At 40.1% G+C, this 25,685-nt stretch overlaps 3 protein-coding genes and 1 pseudogene across 7 annotated transcripts; 3 read left to right on the forward strand and 1 right to left on the reverse strand.

Annotated features, from left to right (window-relative positions):
• Positions 1-361: 361 nt before the first annotated feature.
• LOC103998748 (ruBisCO large subunit-binding protein subunit beta, chloroplastic) lies at positions 362-7,539 on the forward strand. Of its 2 annotated transcripts, none has more exons than XM_009420315.3 (15): positions 362-519; positions 2,068-2,322; positions 2,434-2,559; positions 3,401-3,538; positions 3,615-3,710; positions 3,834-4,076; positions 4,357-4,591; positions 4,691-4,860; positions 4,933-5,010; positions 5,160-5,231; positions 5,336-5,440; positions 5,576-5,668; positions 5,755-5,847; positions 7,081-7,204; positions 7,306-7,539. In XM_009420315.3, exons 2-15 carry the CDS (start codon positions 2,071-2,073, stop codon positions 7,317-7,319), a joined length of 1,839 nt encoding a protein of 612 aa, XP_009418590.2. In that variant the 5' UTR covers positions 362-519; positions 2,068-2,070; the 3' UTR covers positions 7,320-7,539. The 2 variants fall into 2 exon arrangements, with proteins under 2 accessions (XP_009418590.2, XP_064939936.1); XM_065083864.1 differs by lacking the exon at positions 362-519 and adding an exon at positions 642-662.
• Positions 7,540-7,688: 149 nt separating this feature from the next.
• LOC135593660 (transmembrane 9 superfamily member 2-like) lies at positions 7,689-15,640 on the forward strand (annotated as a pseudogene).
• Positions 15,641-16,591: 951 nt separating this feature from the next.
• LOC135584928 (uncharacterized) lies at positions 16,592-19,384 on the reverse strand. 4 transcript variants are annotated; one of them, XR_010479759.1, is made up of 3 exons: positions 18,193-19,384; positions 17,436-17,477; positions 16,592-17,319 (listed from the first exon to the last, which is right to left on the reverse strand). XR_010479759.1 is itself a non-coding variant. In XM_065083865.1 (2 exons), exon 1 carries the CDS (start codon positions 19,357-19,359, stop codon positions 18,205-18,207), a length of 1,155 nt encoding a protein of 384 aa, XP_064939937.1. In that variant the 5' UTR covers positions 19,360-19,384; the 3' UTR covers positions 16,592-16,890; positions 18,193-18,204. The 4 variants fall into 4 exon arrangements, 3 of the variants coding, with proteins under 3 accessions (XP_064939937.1, XP_064939939.1, XP_064939938.1); XM_065083865.1 differs by lacking the exon at positions 17,436-17,477 and having other exon boundaries at positions 16,592-16,890; XM_065083867.1 differs by lacking the exon at positions 17,436-17,477 and having other exon boundaries at positions 16,592-17,087.
• A 622-nt stretch (positions 19,385-20,006) lies between these two features.
• On the forward strand, positions 20,007-24,932 carry LOC135593662 (uncharacterized). The gene is made up of 3 exons (XM_065083868.1): positions 20,007-20,561; positions 21,296-21,723; positions 24,246-24,932. Exons 1-3 carry the CDS (start codon positions 20,397-20,399, stop codon positions 24,682-24,684), a joined length of 1,032 nt encoding a protein of 343 aa, XP_064939940.1. The 5' UTR covers positions 20,007-20,396; the 3' UTR covers positions 24,685-24,932.
• The last annotated feature ends 753 nt before the right edge of the window (positions 24,933-25,685 follow it).

Here is a 25,685-nt window from a genome sequence, read left to right on the forward strand (position 1 = left end):
TTAGATGTATAATGATCTTTTCATATAATCAGGAGTGTTTTATAAAGATTTTTCAAAGTTGAGATGCTACATGTAAAAATTTAAATTTTACAGATTTTTTTCTAAACTTTAGAGATTTTTTCTAAAATTTATCCTTTATTAAATAAATTTTAGTTAATTAAAAAAGACAAAGATTATTGTGCAAGTAGAAGAGAATTCTGAAATTACTATATATATATATAATTTGAAATTACTATATTACCATAAAAGAATGCATGTAACAGAAGCTAGTTAATTCGTAATTATGACGAAGCAGTACACGGACTGACAGCTGCTTTCGACTTCTAGATAGTTCCATCGGAACAGAACTCGCATCGCTGAATCCAACGGCCGAGATCGCCCCGAATCTTCACGAACGAAGCGGATCGGAAACCTCGTTCTCCTCCCATAAAATCTCATCCGCCTCGACTTTGGTACCCTCGCCGGCAGCCAAACTCTCCGCATCGCAAGCAATCTGCAGCCCTTCGATCGCTTTTAACGGTGAGACATTTGTTGCCGTCCCGTTTCCCGCCTTCGATCTAGCCTCAGCTGGCTTTGTTTGTTCTGGATTCGATTGGGGGTGTGGGGTTTACCTTGTTGCCATGAAGAGTTTGATTCGCTCATGAATCTTGATTTCGTATCTGGTTCGTTTGTTGAGCCTTGTTCTGTAGCATGGTCGATGGGCTTTTATTCTGTAGGGGCTTTATTTGTGATTCAAATGTTTAAATCTTCGATTATTTTGTCTAATGTGGAATTATATCTCTTATTACTTCTTGCGTGTATGATTGCTTCGTTTTTCCCTTTTCGTCTGGGGAATGGGGAATGGGAGATGCTTCTTCTTTTTTGAGTAAGAATAAGAAAGAAGAAGATAGAAAAGATGAAACAGATTTGAGGTGAAACTATTTTGGACTGAGATGTTGCTAGCTAATGGGATGAACTATTTAAAAATAGTTCCCTTCTAGTTTTCATGGATTGAGTGAATTACTTGCATCATTTTTGTTTTTCAAAGATAGTTAAACAAGAAAAGATTTCTAAAAATTTCACGTTTCACCAATTTTATTTTTTTATATTCTGCACATGCTTTGGAGAATTAAGTCATAACGTGTATGCTTAGAGGAAGTGCATGTGTGAGTCATGTTCTGAAATTGATAGTGGGACTAGATAAGGATGCAATGGGTGTGGATGTGAAGAGAAGGTGGGCAACTAAGGTTCTAAAAGGTGAGTGATACATGTACATGCATTGTGTTAGGTCCAATAGCAGGAAGAAAATTGGGGGGATGCAAATCTAGAATATATAATATTACTAGTCTGGTTGAACTGACCATAGCAGGAATAAGATCCTGAGGACATGAATTTAGAGTTTGCAGTTTTACTAGACTGATTGACCTATGACCTATGGCCTGTGATATTTGACATTTCTGACAGTTGAAAAATATGGTTATTGAGATAGGTTTTCCATGGATCATACCATCCTAACCTAACTGAATAATGGTCACAATTGCAAGCCGTAGGAAGTGGGTTACCTTACGAAGTCTTCTACAGGTTTCATGATTTATACTTGAATGACCTATATCAGCATGGCATCTCTTATACTTTGTTTCCCTTTGGCTGGGAAGTTATTTTCAGTTTGTGTGATAGTGCAATAAAATTTATGCCCGAGTTATGTGGGATCCAACTTTTGCAGTGAGTTTTTTAATTCCACATTCTGACCTGTTCCTTTTGTCAGATAAATAGTTGCTTATGGTGATAATTGAACATCCAACCATCAATTTGCAGCATGAACAAGTGGCATCATATTATACTTTTGAACTTGAATATAATATGCACTATCTTCTGCTACCACTGTTGGGATCTTGGAGCATTTTTGGGCCTTTATGTTTCTTTGTCATTTCTGTGCTCCATGCTTATTGTCTTTCTGCCTACAAAACAATATATGTTTATCTTGCTTCATCGGACACTATTGTGTTTATAAAACTTTGACCTCTGTAGAGGTGACTATTTGATGTGCATCATTATGACCTATGAAATTGTTGCGTTTCTCATTAACAGGCAATGGCCTCAGCTTCCTACACGTTGTCTACTCTTGGTGCTATTGCTTCTCCTAGCAACTTCAGAACAGATAAGAAGCTCTTAGCTTCCAAACAAAAGTTATCCCAGTTTTCTTCGTTTGCATCTATATCATCCAGTTCGATCAGCAGCAGGAGACAGAGCTTGGGTTCACTGAGAAGAGGCAACTGCAAGATTAATGCAATGGCTAAGGAATTATACTTCAACAAAGATGGATCAGCTATCAAAAAGCTACAAGTGTGTTCTGTATATGATATAATTCTTCCAATAAAATCTTTCCTTTAACAATAAAATATTTCTTTTTGTTGTTTCTAATCCCTTCATGTTTTTCTTGTGATGCAATATCAGACTGGTGTCAACAAGCTTGCTGATCTTGTTGGGGTTACACTTGGTCCTAAGGGCAGGAATGTTGTCTTGGAAAGCAAGTATGGATCACCTAAGATCGTAAATGATGGGGTTACAGTAGCAAAAGAGGTGGGTGTTTCTTGTATTTCATGTCCAAGGTATAATGATATGCTCCATCTTTTGATTTTGCTGTGCATAAAAATATTAGATGGCCTACTCTTGAACTTGTAGCTAATTGTGTCCTTCATCTTGGTATATATACTAATTGCGGTGTCATTTCCATGGAATTAATAGATGCCTGGACCTTGTTGATAGGTTGTTTACAACTATTCTAACATACAGGAGTTGTTTAAGGTGGAGTATATATTCAGACTACCATATATCTAGAGAAATTGCACCTTGATTTTTGTCTCTCTTGTATTTCTTTTCTGGAGCCAAACAAAGCCTGATGACAAGTGTAGATACCTTTTCTGGGAGAAAATTCTTGCATGGAAGAGTCAGTTCCTCATAGGGACCTTTACCCAAATGCATTCTCCACGATGACTTTTCTTCCTGTTTCAAGCATGTTCAAAAGGGATGCTTGGATCTGGGAAACTGCACATCTGAGATATTTAGTTAGGAGAATTAATGTTATAGCATATTAAGAAAATAATCAATAACCTAAGGATTTCCTCTTGCATTTTTCACACATTCTGCTTGTTGCCTTTGTTTTTCTTTGTTTGCAATTGTTGCTGGTAGTATCTCCTTTGTTATATCGAGTGACATTTGTCAGTGACTGCTATCGTGCTCCTCCTCAACAGTCTAGTAAGTAGTAACTATAACTGGGAATTCACAGCATGCCTTTTCCATCCCTTTTCTTCAATTCTGAAACAAATTGATGTTTGGTGCTTTGAACCTCGAAGTCATGAAGAATAAAACTCTATTATGTGAGGTTTAATTGGATTCTTGGCCAACTCTAACTGATTCACAGGTTGAGCTAGAGGATCCTGTTGAGAACATTGGTGCCAAGCTAGTAAGACAAGCGGCTGCCAAGACCAATGACTTGGCTGGGGATGGGACAACTACTTCTGTTGTTCTTGCTCAAGGGATGATTGCAGAAGGTGTTAAGGTACATCATCCTAATCCAATTTTGTCATGATGGGAGGGTGATCGAGTCTCTTGGTTCTTACCTGTAACTCATGCAGGTGGTTGCAGCCGGTGCCAACCCAGTTCAGATTACCCGTGGCATCGAGAAAACAGCCAAAGCACTAGTTTCTGAACTTAAGAAGATGTCTAAAGAGGTAAATTGAATACTTTGTCAGAGACTGTGACTCATCTTACCTAATATCCATGCCAGGCTAGCATAAATATAGGGTAATGGTCATGAAATTCTCTTTTCGTAATCGTGCGTTATCATGTTGCAGGTTGAGGACAGTGAACTTGCAGATGTTGCAGCTGTTAGTGCTGGTAACAACTATGAAATAGGGAACATGATAGCTGAGGCAATGAGCAAGGTTGGGAGGAAGGGTGTGGTTACCCTTGAAGAAGGGAAAAGTGCTGAAAACAACCTCTATGTTGTTGAGGGGATGCAGTTTGACCGGGGTTATATTTCCCCTTACTTTGTGACAGACAGTGAAAAGATGACCGCTGAATATGAGAATTGCAAGGTCTGATCTCAAATTCAGAGTAATATATTTTATAATGTCATAAGCAAGGTCTTAAATAACAGTCGTACAAGTACTGAACCATATAGCTTTGTACCAGTTGGTATTTTTTTTTTCTACACAATGATGCCACATGGTCATGCCTGTATATCACATGATGTGCTGGTACTTCACTGGTTCAATAAGGTGTCGTAATTGGCATCAAAATATATAGTCTTTTTTCCATTCTATCTATATGATGGTAATCTTGTATTTTTATGGTCATATCACATTGTATTTTCAGTTGCTTCTTGTTGACAAGAAAATTACAAATGCAAGAGATCTTATCAATGTGTTGGAAGATGCCATAAGAGGGGGATACCCAGTCGTGATAATTTCAGAAGATATTGAACAGGAAGCCCTTGCAACCCTTGTTGTGAACAAACTAAGAGGGTCATTGAAGATTGCTGCACTTAAAGCTCCTGGATTTGGGGAACGCAAAAGTCAGTACCTTGACGACATTGCGATATTGACAGGAGGTTGATCTGTCTTTTTCTTCATAATTAACTCATTAGGATACATCCATTCTGTATCGACTTAGTCATTCTAATATCATGAAGACCATTGGTTTTGTGCAGCCACTGTAATCAGAGATGAAGTTGGGCTTTCCTTGGATAAAGCGGGAAAAGAGGTCTTGGGTACTGCTGCAAAGGTTGTACTCACGAAAGATTCGAGTACCATAGTTGGTGACGGGACTACACAGGAGGAAGTAAACAAAAGAGTTGCACAGATCAAGAATCTAATTGAGGTTATAGACTATGAAAACGATGCTTCTTTCTTTTGTTTAGCTTACCTAAACTCTATCCATCTCTTTTTCTAGGCTGCAGAGCAAGAATATGAGAAGGAAAAGCTAAACGAGAGAGTAGCAAAGCTCTCTGGTGGTGTTGCAGTCATTCAGGTAGGCTGAAGCATTTATGCATTTATCCTGAGGTTACACCATATCTCTCTCTCTCTTTCTCTTTCTCCTTTTGTTTTATGTATTTTAGGCACCGTGGTAAGACATAAATGGCACATTGTGTTTTACATTCTTCTTTCAAACTTGAGCAGGTTGGAGCACAAACAGAAACAGAGCTAAAAGAGAAGAAATTGAGAGTTGAAGATGCCCTGAATGCTACCAAGGTATGTCTTTTAGCTGTCAAATTGAGTTTCATCATTGGGTATGCCATATCTGTATAAGAGTTACATCTTTATCGCCCATCTTCATATTATAATTTTATGTTTAGGCTGCTGTTGAGGAAGGTATTGTTGTTGGTGGTGGTTGTACCCTTCTGAGGCTTGCTTCGAAAGTCGATGCCATCAAGGAGACTCTTGATAATGATGAGCAAAAGGTTAGCAGTACACATAATAAAAATTCCTCTCTTAGGAGAAGACACTTGTGGTTCATGTGCAACGCAAACTTTTCTAAATACTGACAGGCAAAGACTTGTTATGTCAATGCTTTCTTGCTTGTGTTACTTTTGCAGGTTGGAGCAGACATAGTAAAGAGGGCCTTGAGCTACCCACTTAAGTTGATTGCTAAAAATGCCGGTGTAAATGGAAGTGTGGTAACAGAGAAGGTATCGATGCCTTAGGTTTTCTTGCATTAGTGTCTGTTAAACAGATTTGCATTTTACGCAACTCATTTGACTGATAATTACAATAGGTGCTGAGCAATGAAAACTTCAAGTTTGGTTACAATGCTGCTACGGGAATATATGAGGATTTGATGGCTGCGGGTATAATTGATCCTACCAAGGTTCGTATGTTTCCTTCCCTGCAAGTGGTGTCCCTTGTTTACATGAAACAAAAATCTCCTGTCTGGTAATATGTAACTCTTTCAGAAGAACTCGTAATGTTTTGCAGTAGGAATCATGGGTCACTACCTATCTCATTTCCATGCTGTTACAGGATTAGTAATTTAGTGCCTTACTGGCATTTTCCATCCATTCGGCTGATCAATTATAGTTTGATTATTATTTTCCTGTTTAATGAACAAATGCACTAGTATGCTGAAGGCTTTTTATGAATCAATCACAATTAGAGCAATTATAATTAGCTTTTCCTGTTTAATGAACAAATGCACTTGCAAGCTGAAGGCTTTTTGTAGAGATTAGGATTCTTGACTTTTGTCATCAGAATCATAGTCAGAATTTTTTTGCTTGTATTTAAGCAATCTAAAATTGCATAAGGAATGTTAGTTTGTCTAAATCGTATTGTTCTATCGCAGTACAAGATATTAATATGTGAACTTGGATTCTTCTTCCTGAAAGTAAGGTAACATTGAAAGTGAGGTATTGGAGCAGACAGGTAATTTTGGTGCAGGGCTGTGAAGAGTGAAATTTACTATAATATGTATAATCATTAAATGATGCATGGATATGAAATATTAATTTAATTTACTTAATATTTGAGGACCCTTGAAGCCCAGTCCGAATGTTATTCTAGTACTTTCTGACCTTGTGGTACCAAACGATGTACCCAGAAAGAAAATAAACCTCTTTATGGATATTATGAGCATAAGCTTCTGGGTTACAGATATAGTCTGTCACATGCCTTTTCTTTCCCTGGTTGATTCAGGCCCATCCTTGGGCCATACAAAAGGGTGGCAACTCCACCCCCTGTACAAGTGGCAGTAGAAGCCCATATAACCAGCAACAAGAAAACTCTTCTGTTCCAAAGTCCTGCTAAAACATAGGCAACAATTTGTGAATGACAAATTTGAAATTTAAATTTCCTTTAACATCACTGTTTGATCTGGAGACCATACATATGTTTGGTGGCATTGCATTTAAACTGCTACCAAAATAATGTCTAGTTACCTTATATATTTATTCGGTGGTAGATGAAAAAAAAAAAAAATCATGTGCATATCGGATTCTTTGTTTTAATATGATTGGTTGACACCAAATAGTGGTGAATATGTCCCCGCTCCAAACCCAACTGTTGCATCTGCTGTAGGAAGTCGAGCTTACCTTTATGAATGAAACAGGTGGTGAGATGTTGCTTGGAACATGCTGCTTCAGTAGCCAAGACTTTCCTCACATCAGACGTTGTGGTTGTTGACATCAAAGAGCCCGAAACTCTTCCTGCAGGAAATCCAATGGACAACTCAGGTATTTTCATTACCAAACGACACTCGGAATATTTATTCGTATTTGCTTTCCACTTCATTTGCCTTCTGATGTGATGTGTGTTATATGGCGTTTGTCGTCAGGTTATGGCTACTAATTACACGATGGTATTATCCTTTTCTGCCGCAAATTTTTCTTGAATTACTTCGACTGGAGAGGATGGATCATTAGATGAGGCTGATCTAAGTTAGGTTTCCAAGTTGGTAGCGGAGATTCAAACAGGCATAGCACGAGAGCCTCAGTTCAATGGATCAGTATTTTACATGATAGTAGTGTTATGAATGCGAAATTTTGCAGTGAAACAACTTTGCTTTTTATTGCTTGTTTTCAACCTTCGCCGATATCTGTTCGTGTTTTTGCTTGGAATTATTACTAATGAATCTCTTGCCAGACTTGTTGTAAACATCGCTATGCTTTCATTAACTTTTTGTATGCAATCAAAAAAGTTAAACGTACAAAAAGTAATATACCACAATAATGCTTGCAATCAATTCATCCAAATGTTTAAATATCATGTTTTAGCAGCTGAGTGTTTCATTAAGGGCATAATTTTAGACATGTTGCTTAGTATTTTGTTAATAATATTGTGCTAAGAATCATTTTAGCAAAACAATGAATTTTATTTTTCTCGGAAGGCGACTCTATTTATTTTTCAGATAATGCCTCTTATTTATTGAAATTTCGTAAATGCCCCTTTCCTTCCCCTTTCGCTGTCCATGGCCTTCCCTTCGTCGACGTCGCCTGCTCACTTGTTGTCATTACGAGGCCTGACCCTTTGTTCGACGCCTTCCTCGCCACTTGTCGCCTCCGCCCATTCCCCGTCCACCGCCTCTATATGCTACTCGCCTCCTCTATTCAAACCCATTATTTCTACCCGCCTCGTCAGTAGTTGATACGATTGGGTATGTCGCTCGGTCCCTGTGCTGCACCCATCGGTGGGGCCGACGTCGTATCCCTGTACCGCAAGTTAAGGGGGGTAAGCGGGTACAAAAGCACGTTGACATATCTTTGTTCCCGTAGATCCAGCAACTAAAACCTTTCCCGGCGAATCGTTAACCGGCTGAAGATCAATTTTTGTCTTGCTTTCGCTGGATATTCTCACCCCACGAAGAAGGTATTTGATTCGGTGATGGCGAAGGCGGAGTCAGCTGCGCTGCTGCGTCTGCTGTTGGCGTGCGGGTTGAGAGCCGGTGCGGATGGATCTAATCACAGGTACAAGGAGGGCGATCGCGTCCCGTTCTATGCGAACAAGGTCGGACCTTTCCACAACCCAAGGTAATTTGAGTCTTCTTCTACCCATGCTCATCGATCTCCGAGTGCCTGATTACTTTTCCGTCATAGTGTCGTAGACAAACTTCTAAACAGGATGTTTGATGTAATGCTTATGTATGTCCATGTCTTTTGGTATGTTCATGCTCTGCACAGCATGTAGAGGGACGACCGAAAGCTTAATAGTCTCATTTTAGTTAGGTTGGTGGCCGCTTTAGGTTTATAAATAAAGATTGTGTCATGTGGACATGTGCGAGAGATTTTCGGTCTGTAATGGATCATTTTATCCTTTATTGTGTAACTGTTCAGAGCTTATAAAGTCTGTTTGTAATTTGCATTATCTATGAAGTGTTTTCAGAGATGTTTGCTTATGGATCTCGAGTGAGCGTTTTCTCTATCCCGTTCTCTCTTTTGTGGGTCCTAATAGATCATGGGAGGCTTCAAGGAGGCTGTCCTTTGCGGACGGACACGCAAGGGTGCCGCACGACTTAGGCAAAGCCAGCTAAGTCCGTGACAGATGGTATCAGAGTGGGACAAGCACTCATAGAAACACTTAGCATGCAAACGTGGGGGACCTAGCGGGGCTGCGTTGAGGGCAGTCAGCACACGCGTGACCGTTTGGGGGGAAAACAGGCATGAAGATGTAGGGAAAAAGAGTCGCTCGGAGGAGCGGACATCTGAGATTGATATTCAGAGGAATGACCAACCCTTCACGCAAGAGGCATCACGAGAACAGACAAGCTTGGAAGAATACGAAGCGTACAAAGGTTGGGATGACTGAGTTTGAGCTACGGCTCAATGTTAACAACTATACTTGATGGTGTTCAAGGCAAGTGAGGCGCTTGGTAAAGGATGAGACCATACAAGGTGGAATGAGTTGATCAACAACCGAAAGAGTTATGCAAAACTCACAGAGGTGAGGGGAATTGCTAGCTCGAAGAATTTGGTCCTCATGCATGGGCTTGTATGCGGACGATGGAATATTCATGGCCATCCCAAGGTGATCGAAACTCGGCGCTATGGAGCATTGAAACTTTCTCTTCGGCATGTGAAGGATACGTCCGTAGGAGGCTGAAGTGTGCAACGAGTTAAGCATGTTGCTAGGCCTTGAGTGGTGCAGCGAGGGCTGTATTAACGTGGAGTCGCAATCTAGCAAGTGCGTTTGCAGGAGGCAGAACAATGCATAGTTTGTTCAGTAGATTTGAGTAGTCCAAGGGGATGGTGGTCTCCGAAACGAAGAGAGATGTTACTCCAACGGGACAGTTATCCAGGAGGGATAAGTCCCGGCTCTCCAGAGGGAGAATCATATGGGACAGACCTCATACGTTGAGGAGGAGTACCTCAACAAACAACAACTCCACGAAGCTCAATGGACTGAGCAAGTGATGAGGAGTCGTCGCATGATCTCGCTCGAGAGAATGCATTGGTGGATGCATTGCGAGATCAAGTGGGGGAGTGACCTAAAGCAACACAAATGAAGGCACACTTGGAGTCGATATGGAGATCAGACTCAAGGGAGGGCTGACCCATGTAATGGTGGGTGCGAGGGCCACCATCAACTCAATGCAAAAACGAGGAGCGGAGCAACTTGGGTGTAACTTAGCGAAGTACCCAAGCCGGATGAAGGGAGCAAACATAGAAGATGGAACATAGAGCGGAGGCATAGTGCTTTCCTTGGACACAGGTCAAGGATATGAACTCTTGCAGAGACAAGAGTAGGATCATGTTGTTCCATGGTTCATTCATTCTGACGGGGCGAACTCATCTTGCATGGTGCCAAAGACGAAGGGAGCTTCTGGGCACATGCACCTTATTTCGGAGGAGCATTTGATGGAGGAACTAAGGCAACTCAATTTGTGGAGGTGAAGTTGGGTTCAGAAGGCCTTAGCACGGGGCAAGAGGATGCAGAGGTGGGTACTCTTGAAGAATATGCCACAGTGTTGTTATTCAATTTTCCATGAAGGAAGCGGTGCATAGTGAAGATTGTGCTGGTAGGGGTAGAGGCCAAGGATCTAGACAATGGTGCACTAATTGCAGCGAAGTCGGGGGACTTCGGGAGCTACTAGGCGACGGACTGTCCTAGAGCGGTGCTTCATCTAGGTGTGAACCAAGAGTGGGTGGATGAAGGTCGATTGCCAAAGGAGCGAACAAAATCGAAGGTGGAAGAGACCCTGTGATGTATTGGCAGAGGCCACACATGAAGGGTTCACAATTCGAGTTCATATTACAAGGATCAGAATGCAATAGAGATGTCATCAGGAGGCGACATGGTGCAACGGATCGTGGTGGAACAGTTCATGGCAATGCGATACACACGACATAGTCCCGTGAGGAACTAGATCATACAGAGGTATGATCGGGAGCTACTGGAAGCTCCACTTCGGTGAACAACACGACAGTAAGAAGGGCTATGGATTCAAGGAGTGAAGGCCATGGTACCGCAGAGGCGGGTCTTCCGTGCGTGCATCGAATTTTGCATCGGATGAAAACCTTGGTCATCAGCATATGGGGGTTGTGTTCCACCAAGGGAAAAGTTCGAATGCAAGTACCAGTGAGTCCTGTGGGAGGGACTTGATCATACAGAGGTATGATCGAAGCAACTAGAGAGTTGGACTGCTCCAGAGCTCATATTCGCTTAAGGGAGCTCAGCAAGTCAGAGGACAAGGTCGAGTAAGCGAACGTTGCTACCAAGGAAGCTAAGGAGAACAGAATCGATGCAAACCCTATAATGCGATGGCAGAGGCCATGCATGAGAGTTACAATCTGTCTTTCCATCGACCAAAGGGATCTGCTTGGAGAACACCGAGGTGTTGAAGCAAGGGGTCGAAAGGGGCGAGGAAGCGACGACGAGTCCAGAGGGACTTAGCTACCCAAAATCAAGCATCAATTAGAATGGAGGTGGACTCGGAGGAGTGCCACAGAGGCATATCTACTGATTGTGAAGAAAAGAGATGCATATGCGAGGCGACGGATAGTAGTGCCATGGGCATGACAACGCCATGGTACCACAGAGGCGGGACTTCCGTGAAAGTCATTGATCCCTTCCTCTCATGGAGGGAGAGCGCTTGGTCGTGAAAGGGGCCAAGGAGGTGGAGAATGCAGAGACAAACTCCAAGTACCGTGACAAGGCTGAAGGGCAGAGGCCAAGAAACTTCGTAAGACCGGTGTCAACGAGCTTCTCATCATGATAGCCGAAAGTGAAGGACTTCGGGTCAGGCAAGAGTGTATGACTAAGGAACGAAGCAGGCAGTACGCGGTGTTGTACCTTTGCTACTAAGTGGAGTTGGTGGCAAGGTTGATGGAGAAGACGGTATAATCCCAGAGGCGACCAAATCTATTAGAGAATTACTCCAAGTTGGGGTGAAAACTTCTTGCATTCCAGAAGTTCGATGGCATTGAGAAGGTGAATCACAGTAGCTAACTCAACGCAAAGAGTGCAAACACTTCAAGTGCTTCAGAAGTGTGAGCAAAGAGCAAGCGAAGGCCAGTAACCAGCTCGATGCATGGAGTACAACCTCGAGGAGGCGGGCGAAGTCAAGTAACCTTTGCCTTCTCAACTCTTAAGAGAATGAGCGAAACCGAGTACCCCAATTCTATTATCTATCCAACAGAGGAACTCTGTATATGTTCAAAGACCCTTCGAAGATAATGGAAGACAATAGTTGTCGAATCCTCACCAACGGTGATCAGTGTTACTGAGAGTAGATTGTCCGCTTTCATTTCCCAACGAAATGCCAATCGAAAGAGGAAGTGATGCAAACCTACTTGGATGCGACAACTAAGTGAAAGAAGAGTCAATGAGCAAATTTTGTGGAGAAAGGACCCAAAACTTCAGAAATTTACGAGACGATGCTCATTAAAGCTCCAACAAGCATCCACCAAATTCAAGCAGCATGAGGTATTTGAGAGACTGGCGCAGTAAGGATGGTATTTTCCTTTATCTGGAGGATCCGCAGGAACCAACAAGGATCAACACAACTCAGCCAACCTCACACTAGAGTCAGAGTTATTGGCGAGTTGAAGCAACATGGCGGATCAAAGGTTCGACTGCTCAAAAACAGCAGCGAAGAGCAGTTGGGAGCCAAGAGGCGCATTGTAGCTGGAGCAGAAGATTGAAGACTCAGCAAAGGCGAGGAGTTGCAGTGTCGGCAAAAGCTTCAACGAGGACATCGAAGGAATAAGTGGGGGAGAATGTCACGGATAAACTTCTAAATAGGATGTTTGATGTAATGCTTATGTATGTCCGTGTCTTTTGGTATGTTCATGCTCTGCATAACATGTAGAGGGACGACCGAAGGCTTAATAGTCCCATTTTAGTTAGGTTGGTGGCCGCTTTAGACTTATAAATAAAGGTTGTGTCATGTGGATGCGTGCGAGAGATTTTCGGTCTATAATGGATCATTTTACCTTTTGTTGTGTAACTGTTCATAGCTTGTAAAGTCTGTTTGTAATTTGCATTGTCTATGAAGTGTTTTCGGAGATGTTTGCTTGTGGATCCAGAGTGAGGCATTTTTTCTATCCCGTTCTCTCTTTTGTGGGTCCTAATGGACCATGGGACGCTTCGGGGAGGTTGACCTTTGCGGACGGACACGCAAAGGTGCCGCACGACTTAGGCAAAACTAACTAAGTCCGTGACAATAGGTTGTTAAGTTTGCGTTTTGGACAGCATATGAATAGATGGGTCCTTTACTTGTGTCTTCCTATTCGTTTTGATGAGGATGAGGTGTTTGATTGATTGCCTCAACAGTGTGTTTCGGTACTAGGAGTTGGTAGTTCTTGATGATGGTTGCTTCTGCTTACTTCTTTCCACTATATGCATCGAACATTGTAGAATCATTTTTAGACTAGACTATAATGCTAATAAGTCTTCGTCTTGATCTGCTTCTTGTTCTACCGGTTCACATTTCCTTGTTATTCAGTCCAGAAATTGCTGCATGTGCATTTTATTGGATTTGACAGGTTTTTAAGTGGCACAATTATTCTGCCTTTTGCATCACATTGTTTCTCATTGTTCTTTAGATAGATTTTCTTAGTGTTTCTTAAATATGAGTCAATTTTCCATTTGTTCTGCAGTGAGACGTATCGATTCTATGACTTACTGTTCTGCACACCAGGTTTGGTAGTTCACCTTGTTTGAAAGTGTTGCCATTGCCGAATTCTTCTTAAATTCTTCGTCTGTAGAGCATGTTACTGACAAGAAGGAAGCACTTGGGGAAGTTCTAAATGGTGATCGTTTGGTCGATGCACCATATGAGTTAAATTTCCGGGAGGATAAGCAGTCCAAGTCTCTTTGTAAGAAACACATGTCAAAAGATGTCACCAAGCTCAGAAACGCCGTTTCAAAAAACTACTACTTTCAGATGTTCTATGATGACCTGCCTCTTTCGGGATTCTTGGGAAGGATTGATAAGAACAAGGTTGATTCAAGCGAGAACAAGTACCTGCTCTTTAAACACATTCAGTTTGATATCCTATACGTGTGATAGAAATCAGCATCCAACCTGACCCAACCATGCTTGTGGATATCTCGAAGGACAAGGAAGTTGATGTGGATTTCACCTATTCTGTGACATGGAAAAAGACCGGCGTTCCTTTTGAGAAAAGGATGGAGAAATACTCAAAAGTTTCCTCCATGCCTCAGCATTTGGAGATCCACTGGTTCTCAATTGTTAATTCATGTGTGATAGTCCTCCTCTTAACTAGTTTCCTTGCAACAATCCTTATGCGTGTGCTAAAAAATGACTTTATCAGGTAATAACTACATTCCTTTAGCTTTTATGCCTAGTGAATCTACTTAGTTTAAATTGCTTTTGCCTGCCCGACTAAATGTAATTGTTTTAAAGATATTCTAATGATGATGAGTCTCATGATGACCAAGAGGAAACGGGATGGAAGTGTATTCATGGGGATGTCTTCCGGTTTCCAAAGAGGAAGTCACTGTTTTCAGCTTTTATTGGATCCGGCACACAGCTTCTTGCACTGTAAGAACAAGTAGCATGCTTTTTGAATTTTGATCTTTGATCTCTTCCTCCTCGCACTTGTTGGTGTGTTCTATCCATACAACCGAGGAGCCCTATTCACAGCACTTGTTGTCATCTATGCTCTTACTTCCAGAATTGCTGGTTACACAGCAACCTCTTTATACATGCAACTAGAAGGGACTAACTGGGTATGAGTATATTGAGTCGAACAAGTTCTTTTGTCATTGGTACATTTTTTCCTTTGTAATCCTCCTTACTTTGGGTTTCAGGTGAGGAACTTAATATTGACAGGCTGCTTATTCTGTGGACCTCTATTCTTGACATTTTGCTTCCTTAAAATACTGTTGCTATAATGTATAGTGACACTGCAGCATTGCCTTTTGGTACTATCCTTGTGATTCTCATATGGGCACTGGTAACTTCTCCTTTACTTGTGTTGGGTGGCATTGCCGGTAAGAGTGGCACGACGGTGTTTCAAGCTCCGTGCTGAACAACAAAGTACCCGAGAGAGATTCCACGGTTGTCATGGTATCGAGGCACTTTACCTCAGACGACAGTGGCAGGCTTCCTTCCTTTCAGTGCCATCTACATTGAACTTTACTACATATTTGCCAGCGTGTGGGGTCATAAAATCTACACGATATATAGCATTCTTTTTATCGTTTTCATCAGTCTCATCATTGTCACAGCATTTGAGTGGTGGTGGAGGTGAAGTTTTGATCTTCTCTCACGTTGATGCCTAGTGGAACATTTGTTTTAATGAGTACTTAGATCTATTGATACTTGAAATTGCATTAATGATTTATTGGAAACAGAGACTTTTAGATTGCTCTTACTTTGTGACCAGTGTTCTTTCCCCTCTGATGGCTGCAGCACGGGCCCTGTGCGGCAAATCCAATTGCAAGGCAGGTAAAAGGAATGAGATGAGATAGAGGAAGCGAATGGCTTGAGAGCATATATAAATATAAGATATTATTATTTACAATATCATTTAAAAAATTTTAAACTATCCCTCCCCTTCTTCTTCTTCCTCGATGAGCAAGGTCATACAACATGGAGTGACGATGATGGCAAGCAACATCTTCGACAATGACTAATAAGGGATTGTGAAGAAAGAAAAAAGAGATAAAATTGATAATATTAGAATTGTAAATAATAAAATAATGTTTTTTTTATTATTTTTAGGAATTATCCATAACAAGTGATTGTTAATGGTTATAAAGAGATTATGAATAGTACACACACACACACACACACACATATATATATATATATATATATATATATATATATATATATATATATATATATACACACACAACATTTAAGTTGATCATTACAAACCATGACCGAGTATAATTTACTTGAGCTAACAAAATATAAACTTAACAGTACCTAAAATTTTGCTAACAATCAATACACATCACTCAATCCTATTCAGAGAATATTTTTAAATGGATAAAAATTTTGATGCCTCTAATTGCAATAGATTGATAGAGATTAACTAATTTTTTTACATTTTTGTAAGGATATGTAAGTAAATATATAAAAACTCAAAATTAAAGGAATAAACAAAAGGAAAACACTTACTTTGAAGATACATCTCCATATCTCCTGCTTTTGCAAAATATGCTTCTCCAATTCCTGCTATCTATATCTTCTATTTTTGAGACAATTGAGAGCAATTTAAAGAGAAGCAAAACCATCATTAACATTTACTGAGTCACAATCCATTTCCCATAAATGTGAATAATAACCAAATGATACTGACAAAGAACAAGTGGCTCTCTTATGCCGCAAGAACAGTTTGGTGAAGAGAACTGTCCTGCTACCATTTGTATAGAAATAGATATAGAAGATGGTGATCCAATATTTCATACTGTCTGAATTTGAAAAGATTATGGGCATAAAAGTTCCCAATATACAATTGTGTGTGTCTATGATATAGGCAGTAAGAACAAGTCATGCATGATTGATTAAGCAAGAAAAATTAGGCACTCCAAGATACAGAAACATTTGCTACAGGAAGAACCAACACACAATGAATGGAAAAATTATTTGTTAAATGCATGTGTAATTAGTGACTAAAAATTATATTAAAAAGAAGAAGAAAAAAACATCGAATGAAGTTTGCGAAGCTTATAACTGTTGAAGTTTTGGTATTGTAACAGACATAAAATACTAAAATTGGGCCTAAATTATGTAAAATGCTTTCACTGTACCAGATATTATAAAAAAAGGTGAACTTGAACATATTATGATAGCACATACTAGTCCCATTTGGTCCCCTTGCTTCCTTCTCTCAATGTTAGTGTTGATACAGCAGAGTGCTTTCACCGTTGTTGTTCTATTTGCATTCTACGCATGTCACCAATCCACCAAAAATTCCCTTTGCTCCACTGCAATCTTGATGACACCCTAAGTTCAGTGTTGCGTAAGGGAAAGAACACTTTATCATTCTCATGAATGCCAGAAAGTCAAGAGAAAGGATAAACTAGTTTGCATAAGTGACAGAAATGCATCAACATTAGCAAATCCAGCAACAAAATGAAATTGGATGACCATAATTCCCTATGCTTGCTAATACCTGTACAGAAAATTCTCCTTTTTTTGATCTGCATAAAGGACAACACAACATGTAAAGTAATATGCTAAATTAATTAAACAAAGATCTGCATAAACAAAGACTATTCATAATATAAGTGCAACGCTTAAGACTTGCAATTGCTCCAGCATATGTGTCTTTAATTCCATAACTATCAATGTGTATCCATTCCATATGCCTTGCCACTATTGCTATCACCAATTTTATGTCTCAACATTGATCGTCCTCTCCATAGCCAAGATCTGGAAGCTTGGAAAGAGAGGAGGAAACCAAAGAAAAACATAAAGATTAAATCTTCTACATCTTTAGACTAGTCATTAAATGAGAAATGACCACGGCTATGATATCACCACTATACCTCTTAACCACACATCAAAACAAATGACACAAGCACTCCAACCTGATCAAAGCAGAGAAAGAAAAATCTATAAAAAAAACAATACAAGATGCCATTTGGTAATAGAGTTCTTCTACTAACACATTATGGTGGCATCACCTGAAGAATTGAATTTTTTGTAGAGAAAACTTAATTAATGGAACACAGGGATTACATTGCACAAATTATCACATAGGAACCATGCATGAGTATAACAGCTGTTTTTTAATTGAATATGATAAAGCTCTCATTTAAGCATAAATTGAGGAAATCATTATGAATGTGTCCCGCATTTCGTATGCACAGCTCTTAACCTTCTTTTCTTGGAACTGGGATAAACAGTGAATCAAATCAATCAAAAAATGTAAATTTCTCTAGTTGGAAGTAAATCCAACATTCCAACTTATATAAAAAAAACATTTGTTAAGATGGCCTATCTTGTCACACAACTTATGCAATTAAAGAAAAATAGAAATGACCAGCATTAAGCAATATAAAACAAGAGTATAGAAAGAAATGTCACTTGTATGCGTGCTCATTCTATTTACAAATTATTGCTTAGAATCAACAAGCAACCTGTAAAAACATGTTTTACAATAACAACGGTAGAATAGAACTAATAACAATTTTTGAAGAACCAAAGCATCTTAATTAAAAAAAAACATAGATGTTAATACGAAAGAAGCAGAAAAAAAAAAAGCAAGAATCCAATTGCAATTTTAAGAACATGAAGGCATACCTATCAAAGGGATCAATACAACATACTCGGATAAACCCAAAGGGGCGAAGGCCACTTCGAAACACATTGGTTGTCAAAATACAGAGGAGATTCTGGATCAGTAGTATCGATAGACGTGTCGTCCAATGAGAACACATGCCAACGACCACGTCCATGTCCGGCATAATAGATGCAATTGCTCCGTCCTCCCCATCTGCCTGGGCAAGGACACGATGCCGGGCATCTGCCTGACTCCTCAATGAACAATGCCCAATCTCCCAAACCATCCACCTTCACCCATGTTGGCTGTCCCGACAAGTCCAAGCGGTACACTTCGAACTTCAGATGCATAATTTGCTCTGCAGGGATGACCTGCACCAGCATGAGCTCGCCACCACACTCAACCAGCTGCTGAGTGAAGCCAATATTCATGCCCGAGTAAATGCTTCGCCCAGCCCACTCAACTGCCATCTGTTTGATGCTAAAATAAGGCGAGAACTGGAGAACGCGAAGCCTTTCGGCACTGTCCAACGCAAAAACGTGGTCTTTGAAAGCCACTACACGTTCCATGTGAACATCAAGCGGTGTGAATGAGCATTCTTCCCATTTACTGTCTCCAATCCGCCACCGCAGAAGGTTCCCGTTAGCACTCAAGAGGAGATTGGAGCCGGGAGAGGACAGAGAACCAGTTAGGGCTCCGTAGTGGAAACGCCAGCCATCGCTGGGGAGGTCCGGCGAACGGAGCTCGTCGCCAGTGAAGATGTCAGCGAGGATGGCACGACGGCCCTTGCAGAAGATGAGGTGGCCATAGGAACAGCCAAGGAGGAAAAGGTTGAGGGTCCCGGAGGAAACCACGGAGCGGGAGGGCGCGAAGGGTGCGGCTGGGCAGAGGAGGTCGCAACGGCGGGGGGAAATCTGGTGGCAGCGGCGGGACCGGCGGTGGAAGGGGCCAACGAACAGGCGGAAGAGGAGAGGGGGACAGCTACCGGTGGCCGAGGACAGGGAGGGGCGGGAGACGGCGCGCCAGGTGCGACAGACGGAGGCGACGGCGAAGCGGTCGCGGAGGGAGGGGAGGCGGTCGAGGACGGAAAGAAGAAGCGGGTCGAGAAGGTCAGCCCATTTTCCGGCAGAGGCGGAGGGCGAGCGGCACCGCCGCTTATTTCTGTCGCTGCGAGATCTATCCCTCATCGTCGTCAATTCCGAGAGGCGTAGAAGCGGCCAATTCCAACGGGTTTAATAGTGTTTTTTCTGGCAACAGAAAAATGTTTTTTTTAATCTTTTATTCAGTGAAAACACTTCTAATGTTGGCAAAATTTCAATTTCCCCCCTAATAAGTTCAAAAAATAAATTAGCTCGCTTTGCATCTGTTTGCGCTTTTTACATTTTAGCCATTGTCTTGTTTTATATATTGATTTGGTTCTCTCTTCACAATGTTTTTTATATTTAAGCCCTTGTTTTGTTTTGTGATTACTTAGAGAAGAAATCGTGTCTTCTAAGTTACTCATCGATGGCGTCCACCTCCCGCACTCACGAAGGGCCCCACAGTGATTTCGTCTGAGTCGAGAACCGGTGCAAAACTGGTGGCGTCGTTTGGACGTCACTATATTTTCCTTGTTCGTTTCTCGAAACAGCGGTGGCATTTCTACCTGCCTGCGTATCCCCATTACGTTACCAGCGCTGTGATTGGAAATATGGAGGTTCCGGAATGAGGGACGTCACTGACTGCACATGTTGGGTACGTTTGGGGGTATGGGAATTCCCCGTCACGTAGATACTGGTTTCATGGTTGCCTCAGACTCTGATCTCTTTTAACGAATTCTTGTTCTCTTGCTACATTCGTGCCTACGCCAACGCGTTGGAGGCGACGGCCATCTGCTCTGCCTATTCCTCCCTCCCAATGCACTCCAATCCCCGGTTTCCATCCTTAAATTCGACTCCTATGTTCCTTAATCCGAAACTAATCGAAAGATTTCGGGATCTATTCACGTCCGTGGCAAAAGTTTCGGTTCTTTTGGGTTGATTACATCCCGACGCTTGAAGAGATCCGCAAAGTTGGTGCATTTTTCCTGTTCTTGCGAAGAACTAATCGGAATCCACAGGATCGGCGCTGAAAGGAGGGATTTTTGGGAGCACCAAGCGGGAATTAGAGAGATTGAAGTGGAGGGTGCCGTTTGTTTTGGTATTGGTGTTGCCTGTTCGTGGGTTTGTTCGATGCTCGGATCGAAATGGGCGTGGATTACTACAACATATTGAAGGTGAATCGCAATGCCACCGATGATGACCTCAGGAAGTCGTACCGGCGGCTGGCAATGCGGTGGCACCCCGACAAGAACCCTAGCAATAAGAAGGAGGCGGAGGCCAAATTCAAGCAGATGTCCGAGGCCTACGAGGCAAGTCTCTTTAGTTAGCTCTGACATGATGAGGATATCTTTTAGAAGAACGATGTAATTTTTATTGGTCTTTTGAATGTCTCATTTGCTTTCCATGTTAGAATTTATTATCCTTGAATCAAATTTCTGAAACTGGATATTGTATAGAAATTTTGATTTATTACTGAGAACGGTTTTAGATTGTGCTGAATTCTTTCTTCATGGCCCTTTTTGTGAATTATATGTTCACTGATAACAGATTATTTTTGGCTGCATTAATTTCATGGCTAGGAAAGTAGAATTTCAATTAAACTTGCTTTATTCTTAATCATATAGTACCGTTACCTCAAATAACCTGATAGATAAATCTTGATTATCTCTTTGTTGCATTTTGTACATTCTCCTTTCTGGTTTGATTTAAATGGTTTTTCTTCAAGGGTTCTGAATTCATTAAATCTGGGGGAAAGAAGTAAATATCAAATTACAAAGCAAAATAGGCAAATTGAAATGAAAGTAGTGAAGCAAAACTTTTGATTACTCTTTCTCTTTGCTTCTTTTTTATCCCACGTGGAACTGAGTTTTGCAATCTTTGATGCTGTCTTTATTTTTCCAAGATGCATCTTTTACATATTTGAATACTTTAGTCAATAGAATTTTCTGTTGGTTGAAGGAAGAAATAGGTCTTAGGCATTGAGATCATTTAGAGTGATAGAAATTGTGTCAAACTTTCTGATATTTCAACACTGTTGGTCCAGGTACTAAGTGATCCTCATAAACGGGCAATATATGATCAGCATGGTGAAGAGGGCTTGAAGGGCATGCCCCCTCCTGGTTCACAAAGTGCAGCATCTAATGGCTCGAGTGGTCCTAGTAACTTCCAGTTTAATCCTCGGGATGCTGAAGATATCTTTGCTGAAATTTTTGGGAGCAGCAGCCCTTTTGGTTTTGAGTCTATGAACCGTTCAAAGTCCGTGAGGTTCCAAAAAGATGGAAGTGGAACTTTTGGTGGCTTTGGTAGGACAGATAGCACCTACAGGTCATATGCTGAGGGAGCTGGTCCTAGTGGCAGCCAGACACGGAAAGCACCAGTTGTGGAGAACCATCTGGTGTGCAGCCTTGAAGATCTCTACATGGGATCAAAAAGAAAGATGAAGATATCTAGAAATGTCTCACGACCCAATGGGTATAAGCACTTCTTCTCAAATTATTAAATTGAATGTTTTTGTGGCTTATTGGATTCACATATTGCTGACTTCCTTAGCACATTTGAGCCACTTAAGTATTTAGAGTGGACCAATGCATGCATAGGGTAAACTGCTTCATGAATTTATGATTGAACTGAACAAAGCATCATATTGCAATCTTTTTCCCTTTTCCATTTCTACTATACATGACTGTATCCCAGCTAGGAAACGGAACAATCTTTGTCTGTTTGCCTAGTATTTTTACAGTTTGCAGCTGAGTTCTGCACTGTTTTGCAGGTTTTTCAATCTATCATCTGAAGTTTGAAATGCTTTCTGGTTTCTTTCTGATTCAAGAAGCTGGCAAAAATTTAGATAAGAAAGATAGCTGATTAGTATTTTCATTGTAAAGGACATTTTCTGTCCCTAAATGTGAAATATATAAATTGACTGATAAATAAACTAAATCCTAATGTAGAAAAACCACTTCTCTGCATCATTGGTCATGAACAATGATTTTCGAAGTCGCTTTGGTTCTTATCCAGCTGATGCCATTCAGCTGTTTAGTTACTTTTCTGGTTGTACTGATTTTATGTTGTGGATGTTATCAGTATAGCTTTCAGCAATGGTAGTTGGTCATGGTTCTTATAGAGTCAAATGAAGTTTTTGTTCTGGGGTAAACAAAACTTCACCTGTTTCAAATTCTCTTGGTTGAAGAAGATTAGATGATGAATCTTGTAGTTTTAACATCAATTTATGAATTAATGCTTATTGAACCAATGAGTTTACTGCTTTTTGTCCATGCTTTATGTTGAGGCATCTGAGGTACATATTGATCATACAGGGTTAATTTTGAAATGGTTACTTATGAATTATTAGTATGGAGTTTTCTTGAAATGGTTTTAAATCAGTGGCTTAATAATAGGGAACTTTCCTTCTTTCTTATCTTTCTTTCTTATTCTCCCTTTTCAGAGTTATACAGATTAATTGCTAGCATCTGTCTTATTTTTGTTCTCCCCTTTATCTGTTGATGAATCACCTGATTTAAGTTTTATGTTCTTTGACTTGGATTATTTAATCGACTTTTTATGACTCCTGTGTGTTCATCAGTAAACCTCAATCAACATATATGGTGACTTTAAAGTTTAAACACCTTTTTTTGGTCCTAATTAGCTAGCATATTTGACAAATATTGTATAAAATATATATTGATCCCTTTAAGGCAATTTTTTAACTCCTAATTTTTGCATGTGAATTCATTAACCATGTAATCACTTTTTCCATTTAAATCTATATATTTTGATATCTGGTACTTGAATGTCCATTTAGAATCAAATGACATCCTATGATCTAAATCTATATATTCTGATATCATAATAAAGAACAAATGACATCCTATGGATCACCAGTTGCATCCCTACTTGTGCATGCTAAATAAAGAAATATCATTTTTAACACATTCTTAACCCAACAAATATTTTATTATGCAACTATCTAGACTGCTTTCTAGTAATACTCTTGTGGACAATCTCAGTTACTTCGAACTTTTGCCGAAGGTTTTATATATCTTTCATCTTCTACAATTGGCATTCTTAGCAAAACATTTGAGTACCTGTGACTGCTGCCTTTGCAACCTTATATGGCTTGTTGCGTCAATACATGTGTTTGTTTAATGTTCAGAAATTCTTAGTACATGATATCTTTCACCATGCTGTGTGGTGTTTCAAATAACCAATAGCTTTGTTATTTTATTCTTTTGACTAAAATCTGTCCTTAATGACCCATAAACTGTTTCCATTAGTTGTGATAGGCTTTCTAAACTTGTTAAAAATGAGACTGTCCCGAAAGATAATTTCATTACCTTTTCTGGGAGACTTTGAAGTTTCTCCTTGGATATGAAAGAGGGTGAAGTGTTGTTGACTTAATATGTTTTATTAATTTGGACCAGTTAATCGTGTTAGGCATATAGAGTGAGGTTTCTTAGTTCCGTCTGATGTGCATGTAGATATATCTCCACGGTCAGAATCTGGATATGTTTTACTGTTTTATTGTGTTTGGTCTCTAGTTGTTTACCTGTTCATGCTTAGTCTTATCTTGCTTGGAATACCAAACATCGTTTGGCTTTACCCTACCTTAGTCGCAGTTTTCATTTTCCATTGTTTTTTCTCCTTCCTATTACAAGTTGTCTTTTTGTCTCATGGCATTTATAATGGTGTTGAAGATATTTTTGATTGTTTTAATTTGTCATCAAGTAGATGTTTATACTTCTGTCTGCTGAATTATAGCTTATAAACTTGAATATGATATGCTATATCTCCAGATAGTACCGTTTCTTGATACGAACAACTGTTTATAAAGATATTGTCACCATAGCCAATACTAATGTCATCTCAGAACATTTTATGTTGTTAGAAACCAAATTTTGGAAAAACAACATATTGATACAGCACTTCTGGAGTTTGTTAAATTAGACGATAGAATTCTCTGACCGTGTTTCCATTTATTTGTCATGTTCAACAATTAGACGATTGGTGCCAGAAACAGAGATCTTAACAATTGAAATCAAGCCTGGATGGAAAAAAGGCACCAAGATAACTTTTCCTGGCAAAGGCAACGAGCAAGTGAACCAACTCCCAGCAGACCTTGTCTTTATCATTGATGAGAAGCCGCATGATGTGTACAAGAGAGATGGCAGTGATCTCATTGTTCACCAAGAGATCTCACTGGTCGATGCGCTCGCAGGGACCACAATAAACCTCACAACCCTCGACGGGCGTGATTTGGCAATCAATGTGAGTAATGTAGTGTACCCTGGCCATCAACTTATTATCACAGAGGAAGGGATGCCAATCGCGAAGGAGCCAGGGAAGAAGGGCAACTTAATTATCAAGTTTGATGTGAAGTTCCCATCTAGGTTGACGCCGCAGCAGCAGGCAGATATCAGACGTGTTCTGGGAGCTTGATCATGAAAAATACAAGATGTTTTCTTTGCAGAAAAGGCTTTCATCGCCAATCTCCAAACAATCTACCAAATTCTTGGTTCTTTTTTGTTTTTGGAAGTTGAACTTATGTTCTTCGTTAGGTTATCAATCTCTGTTATCTTTGTAACCCCTTGTTAAGGCAACAGTAGATGTTGTTGGTAAAAGCTTATCCTATGTTGATGTTTTTGACTGCATTACAAGAACTGTATCGGTTTTAACCTTCTGCTTCACTGTTGGTTTCATGATTGATCATGCAGCATGAATAAGTATCGTGCTGTGTACATTATGGCAATCACGGTAGCAATGTCCAACAGTAGATTTTGCATATCGGATGCTTGGATCCAGGAAACCATATTGATTTTGAACTCTCCTGTCATGGCAAATATCCTTGGCCCTTTTTCTGAAAGAGTAAAACAGGTTTCGTGAGAAGTTAATGGTCATGTGGAATCAAGCTGCCAAAAGTATCATTTTTCAAAGGAATGTTTATGATCATTTTTTAGGGATTTGGCTGTTCAATATTTCTAGTTGAAGGAATGGTGAGATGGATACAGAAAATGTAACATGTAGCAGTTTTGCTGTCTCTGATAGACAAATTAAGCATATCAATGCTATGAAACTATATTGGAATATGGTCAAAAACCCATATACACCTTGTTCCTGTTGACAGACTTCTGCTAATTGATAGATGAGTAACTTCAAATTGCAATTGATAAAGATATTTAGTCTATATTGGTTGAAGAGTAAAGAATTAAGTGTTTATAAATCCGTCGGTTTACCTTTACTTTTAGAGATACCTTTTGAAGTTTATGAGCTCCGAAATGATAAAATCGTATGGATACATCCATCGTCCAAAGCAGACAATTCCTCGTAAGTCGTTCGTATCAATCCGTCGGTTCATCTTTACCTTTAGAGATGTCTTTTGAAGTTTATGAGCTTCGAAATAATAAAATCGTATGGATACATCTATCATCCAAAGCGGATAA

Source organism: Musa acuminata, chromosome BXJ1-9, assembly GCF_036884655.1.
Source record: "Musa acuminata AAA Group cultivar baxijiao chromosome BXJ1-9, Cavendish_Baxijiao_AAA, whole genome shotgun sequence".
In the NCBI taxonomy this organism is placed as follows: domain Eukaryota; kingdom Viridiplantae; phylum Streptophyta; class Magnoliopsida; order Zingiberales; family Musaceae; genus Musa; species Musa acuminata.

Excerpts from the sequence above, each read along its gene's own strand:
- LOC103998748 (XM_009420315.3), top strand. The coding sequence starts at position 2,071 with ATGGCCTCAGCTTCCTACACGTTGTCTACTCTTGGTGCTATTGCTTCT. Across the intron at positions 2,323-2,433 it reads CAGCTATCAAAAAGCTACAA|ACTGGTGTCAACAAGCTTGC; the intron begins GTGTGTTCTGTA and ends ATGCAATATCAG. Across the intron at positions 4,861-4,932 it reads AGATCAAGAATCTAATTGAG|GCTGCAGAGCAAGAATATGA; the intron begins GTTATAGACTAT and ends CTCTTTTTCTAG.
- LOC135584928 (XM_065083865.1), bottom strand. The coding sequence starts at position 19,359 with ATGAGGGATAGATCTCGCAGCGACAGAAATAAGCGGCGGTGCCGCTCG.
- LOC135593662 (XM_065083868.1), top strand. The coding sequence starts at position 20,397 with ATGGGCGTGGATTACTACAACATATTGAAGGTGAATCGCAATGCCACC. Across the intron at positions 20,562-21,295 it reads AGATGTCCGAGGCCTACGAG|GTACTAAGTGATCCTCATAA; the intron begins GCAAGTCTCTTT and ends CTGTTGGTCCAG. Across the intron at positions 21,724-24,245 it reads AATGTCTCACGACCCAATGG|ACGATTGGTGCCAGAAACAG; the intron begins GTATAAGCACTT and ends TTCAACAATTAG.